This window comes from Arachis duranensis, chromosome 7 (genome assembly GCF_000817695.3).
Source record: "Arachis duranensis cultivar V14167 chromosome 7, aradu.V14167.gnm2.J7QH, whole genome shotgun sequence".
NCBI lineage: Eukaryota > Viridiplantae > Streptophyta > Magnoliopsida > Fabales > Fabaceae > Arachis > Arachis duranensis.
Window position 1 is genome coordinate 30,889,294 of NC_029778.3, and position 6,110 is coordinate 30,895,403.

Genomic DNA, 6,110 nt, shown 5'->3' on the forward strand with positions numbered 1-6,110 from the left:
TCTCATTTTTATTTTTATTTTTTTGGTAAAACACTAAAAATGCGCCTGAGTAATTTTATTTTTGACAAAAATACACTCAAATTTTATTATCAATTAAAATATCTTTAAATAATTTAAAAAGGTCACAAAAACGTCCAACATTAAATATGTATTTTTAAAAAGATGCTTTAAAAATAGAATTTTGATTCGGTTTTTGCAAGCATGATTAAAAAAATGAGATATTTTTAATCTTAAAATTTAGTAATTTTTCGTTAAGTATATATATATTTTTTTGTGATCTTTTTTTTGTCAAAAATCAACAATTTTAAAATGTATTTAGCAAAAAAATCAACAAATTTTAAGAATAATAATATCTTATTTTTTTATTATGCTTGCGAAAAATTGTATCAAAATTCAATCTCTAAAACATTTTTTGAGAAATACATATTTAATGTTGAATATTTTTGTCGCTTTTTTAAATTATTTCAGAATATTTTTGTTGATAGAAAAATTAAAATATATTTTTATCAACAACAAAATTATTCGAGTGCACTTTTAATAGTTTATTTTTTTTAATCAATAATGTATTGCACATTTTATTATTTGATCAAGTGTGGAGTCCAATAATAATTTTATACTCATTAAATGCACCACTTTTTATCTGAACTATTAAATTGTATTAAATAAAAATAAAAAATATTATAAAAAAATATTAATAGACTTACAAATATAAAACATATTAATACATGCATATATAAATATATTTTAATATATACTATTTTAAAAATAACAAGTGTAGTTTTTTGTTTTTAAATAAATAATTTGACAGTGATATCACAATAATAAGTCCCTAATAATTTGACAATGATATACTCATCATCCAAATGTTTCACCAATGTAATTTTCAGTACAAATTAATGGTAAAGACAACAGAGAGATCGCATTTTTCTAAATCGTTAATGGATTAAAAAGCAAATTGATTTTCTTTTTTATTAAGAAGCACTTTATCTTTTAAGATAATGAACTAAAAGGGTATTAATCAAAAACCACTCAAATACGTTTGGGTGAATCTAAAATCTTTACGAGTTAATATATATGAATGTTTCTTCTGCTAAGTATCAGAATATTTTTTTTATACTAAATGAATGTTTTTTTATATATTTTTCGAATTTTTTGTATTGAAAATGTGAATGTCTCTATTTCTTTAAAAATTTCATTTTTTTTAAATTTTATAAATATTTAATTATTTTTGCTAAAATATAATTGGATGTTTCTTTTGTTAAGTATTAGGATGTTTTTTTCATATTAAATGAATATTTTTTTATAATTCTGTAATTATATAGTTTGTAGTCTCTTTAATTATCAAAACGACACTTAATATCGCAAAACGCAGAAAGCAACATCTCTGCAACAAAAAAACATGAAATCTCACTTTTTTTTTATAAAATTTAAAAATAAAAAATACTAAAAATAAAATAAAAATAAAAAATCAAAAGCGCATCCTTAAATTACTATCAATTGAACTCTACAAATTAAAGTCAACATTTTTTCTATACACTTGCTACTTGGATTGAATACAGAACACCTAATCAAGTGTTTAATGATCAATGAAACTCAATTGTTTCATCTTTCTTCAATCTTCATTGATTCAGTTGAAGCATGGTGACAACTGTGTCGGAAAGTGGTGGCTCCTCCTCGGAATCGGCATTGATATTCATGGGGACAGGTTGCTCCAGCGCCATCGCCCTATCCGAGGTGCTTCATCTCTTTCTCCCATCCTCCCTGTCACGTTTGCTTCCAATCGCTCTTTCTCTCCCTCCCAACCGAAACGTGGAGTGCGTCATCACGATGGAGCTTGCAGAGGCGCGGGATGAAGGAATCGAACGCGTTCTTGCAAGTGACGCCACGGTTGAGGGTGGATAGGGTTTGAAGGAGGTGGTTGATGAGGGAAGAGGTGAAGGTTTTGTCGGTGACGAAGTCGAAGGTGGACTTCGTGTTGAAGCAGTTGTCTTGGATGCGCATGTTGAGAACGTCGCGGAGAGCATAGAAGTCTCCGGCGCTTCCAGCAGCATTGGTGAGAGAGATTTGTGTGTGTGATTTGTTGGAGGTGGATAGATTAATGTGAGAGAGAAGAGGAAGGCTTTTATAGGTTTTAATTAGGTTTATCTAATTAAAATTTAAAAAATTTAAAATTAATTATTAATATAAATTAATATGGTTTTGTTTAGTTTTTAACTGATAAGCTTTTGGTTTTATATACTTTTCCTCAAGATAATGGTTAAAAATTGGGATGGGTGTTCATTCTAAAAAAAGTCATACCTTGCAAAAATACTATATAAGCCCAAAATCAAATCCTGAATCTTCTTATATTAAGCTCTTTCAGATGTTACCATTGTTGAATATCGAATGTTATACAATATTGTTTATATATTTTTTAATATATCCTGAAAAAATACGAAAATAGTGAAATTTAAATGTTAATGTGTTTTATGTCAAATTATTGAGTTTAAACTATGCACTATAAATTGGAGCATTTTATGTTTATATAATTTTAGTTTATGAACTCTTGTTGAATTTATATTTTCATGAATGAATTTGATATTTTATGTTTTATTTATATTTATTTGAGTTATTTTTTTTTTTTTGGAATAGATAGTTGTAGTTTTTACTATTTATTACAATTTATGAAATTTTATGTCCATGCACATCATGCATACCAAGTATTTGATAAAATATTTGAACTAGTTATAGAGTAGATTTTGCATTCTTGGTTTGGATTGAAAAATTGGGTAACTTTAAATCATTGATGTCCAAGTTGATTGATAATTTATAGATATTAATTAGTCTTATTTTTACTAATTAAATTAGTAATTTATTTAGGACTTGTGAATTAAGATTAACTAAGCCTAATTGACTTTCTTTAATTTGTAGAGATTGGTGAATCGGTTTTACTCTTTGTAATTATATCATGTTTTGATTAATGACAAAGATATTAAATCGTGATCATACATCTATAGTTATCCTTTTTACTAAATTTTATCGTGATTATAGACATTTTTTTTGTAGTGAAGTGTTTTAAAAAAAAGGTTAACCTCAACATTTTTACTAAATTTTATTAAATTTAAAAAAATTTAGTAAAATTTTTAGTAACACAGAATATGTTTAACTTTTATTAAAATATTATTAATATACATAGATAATATTTTAATATGATTTAGTAACGATGGTTTATACTGGAAGTCTGGAACAGATACTTAGATTTGTCTTGAAGATCGAAAATATCTTAAGAATTTGTCATCGGTAAACTATTATGTAATTTATGAAAGAAATCTAATATACATGCATATATTACTTCTGTTATGTCGGAACGAACTCTATCTAATGGTATATAAAATACATTTACACGATAAATGAAGCATGGTCTAAAAGTTCCATGCAAGTTCATCCATATAGTTGATATCATGAGACATGAATTCAGAGTTAAGTACACTTTCTAGCAACCCAAAGTCAAAATTATTATTATTGTTATTATCATTATTGGAGCCCTCCAAAGAAGCATTAGTATTCATCTCAATGATATTATTAGCTTCTCTGATCTCGTCATCATCATCATCATCAGCAGCATGTAGTGAATGTTGCATTCCTTGCCCTTCTTCCAATGTCTGAACTCTGAAATCTTCAGCATCATGATCAGTCCTTGAATTCCATAATAAGCTATTCTTAGATGGGATACTATTATTCATGGGTGAATAATTATGAGAACAAATAATATTGGAGACATTACTATTATTACTATTATTATTCTCTATTATTCTTGATGGTTCATAACAAAAATCCGATGAGGTAACAATGCTAGACGGTGCTTGAACAACACTTGGTTGAGCCTGATTATTGGTAGGTAGTGAAGAAGAAGAAGAAAGGCCTTGGCTAGTTTCAATAATGGGAGCATTATTATTAACACTGTTTGGCATATTTGAAGTAATAATGAGAAAGGAATCATTATTATTGTTAGAGAAGTTTGATGATGATGAGGTTGTAATTCTCCTGTGAGAAGAGAGAAGAGTGTGTGTTTGTGGATCTAGGCCTTGAGATATGAGCTTCTTTTTAATGCAAGAGTTCCAGAAATTCTTGACCTCATTGTCTGTTCTACCAGGTAGGTGCTTCGCTATTTGAGCCCATCTGCAACAACACACAAAATGATGCATATGTACAACCCCTTTTCTTGATTAATTATAGAACAAATTAAAGGGTTAAACACTAAAACGGATAACCGAAAATCTTGACAGTTATCCAAAAGAAGAGGTTAGTCATGCCGTAGTCTAATTATATTCGTTATTTTAAATAATTATTTATGACTATAAAATAANTATAAAAAAAATTCAAATGATATGTATAAAAAATTTAACTCAAAAATTAATTATTTTTCTGTCAATATTAACCATTTTTTTAATTTAGAATTCTAAATCTTAATTTTAAACTTTAATGATTTATTTAATTGCATACCTGATGAGTACATTTGCAAATATTTACATACCTAACCTAAGCAGCAATAGTTAAATAAATTTTCACGAACTTTTATTTAATTTTTTTAGTTCTTAGATTTAATACATATCTTAAATCAACACCAATTATTCAACGTGTATAAAAATTACTTGTGAGAAAATGATATTAAAAAATAATTGACAATAATCTCATTAAAAAGTTAGAAATATTTCTCTTTTCTGATCTATATAATTTTAGATATTGTCGGGGTAGTCCCTTTTACTATTGTGGCATTTTGTTTGTGTGCTTCTAAGTCTCTAAGTTTAGCCTTTATTACCTGTTTCCGAGAATTCTATGAATGTCAATTATGATCTGCTCTTCCTCTAAAGTGAAGGAACCCCTCTTCAGATCTGGCCTCAGGTAATTTATCCATCTCAATCTGCAACTCTTTCCGCATCTTTGCAATCCTGCCCCCAAAAAATAGAAAAACACACACACAGCCCCCATATTATCTCTAATTTGATTTGTACTAGACTTCTATATCTTTCTTGTCTCATACACTAAATTAACACAAGAAAAATATTATAGATATAATATATTTTATTATTTTTATTCAACGATTAGTTAATAATATTTAAAAATATTAATTAAAAATATAGTGTTACATTGCTGAACTAAAAATATTGACCTCATAACTAAAAATACTAACCAATATTAAATTAAAATTGTTAACCCTTGAAAATTTTTTTTCTTGATACAAATATTTTTATTACTAAAGGACACATAAAATTTAGTTCATGTAAATTTCAATTGTTATTTAATGATAAAAAGTGTATACATATATCAACTTAGTATATATAAAACTTTTTATTCTACTGCTTTTTCTTCCAAAACCCAAATTCCTATTGCATCTTTTAATAAAAAATAAAAATTACTCCTATGACAGAGAAGCTCACTAAAAAAATTTATTAGCGAAAATGTTTATCCTTTACTCAACTTTACTCTCTACTAAAAATTTTTTCCAACATTTACCCTGAATTTAATTGTTTATGCTTATATATATATATAGGGAAGAGAGAATGAAATGCCTGCAAATTTAGGGACAGAACTCCAACTTTTGTGGCCATGAGTTGTGATATATCTGAGAAGCTTCTCATCTTCTTCAGGAGACCACAACCCTCTTTTGATCTTCTGTTTGGTGCAGCAACGGTGCCCCATTTCTCTTTCTCTCTCTCTCTTCCAAAACCAGCACTAATGCTCTCAAGAGTGAATTGATACCAGCATTTGAATTTGGAGGCACTCCATTTATAAATGCTAACCTTTGTTAAGTGACATAATACAAAATGGGTCCCACGCTGTTGGATCATGAGTGAGAGAAATAATGATGATGGTTACTATAGAGTGCATGACAAGTACTATATGCAATGGATTCTCTCTATCATTTGTCCAAATTGCAACACATAAAGTATGTGCTAAGACTTTCAATTTTTATAAGTAATTAATAACACGTTTTTACCTTTTTTAAGATAATTCATAATAAACATCTCATCTCATAAAATCACTCATCCCAAAAGCGTAACTTGATAGAACAATTTAACACTAATAATTATATCTATAATACTTCCTAAACTTTCATTGTACGCATTATA

The 6,110-nt window shown here is 27.4% G+C and overlaps 1 protein-coding gene across 1 annotated transcript; it reads right to left on the reverse strand.

Moving 5' to 3' along the window:
• Positions 1-3,377: 3,377 nt before the first annotated feature.
• Positions 3,378-5,770, reverse strand: LOC107458544 (transcription factor MYB8). The gene is made up of 3 exons (XM_016076747.3): positions 5,550-5,770; positions 4,799-4,928; positions 3,378-4,158 (listed from the first exon to the last, which is right to left on the reverse strand). Exons 1-3 carry the CDS (start codon positions 5,677-5,679, stop codon positions 3,402-3,404), a joined length of 1,017 nt encoding a protein of 338 aa, XP_015932233.1. The 5' UTR covers positions 5,680-5,770; the 3' UTR covers positions 3,378-3,401.
• Between the last annotated feature and the right edge of the window lie 340 nt (positions 5,771-6,110).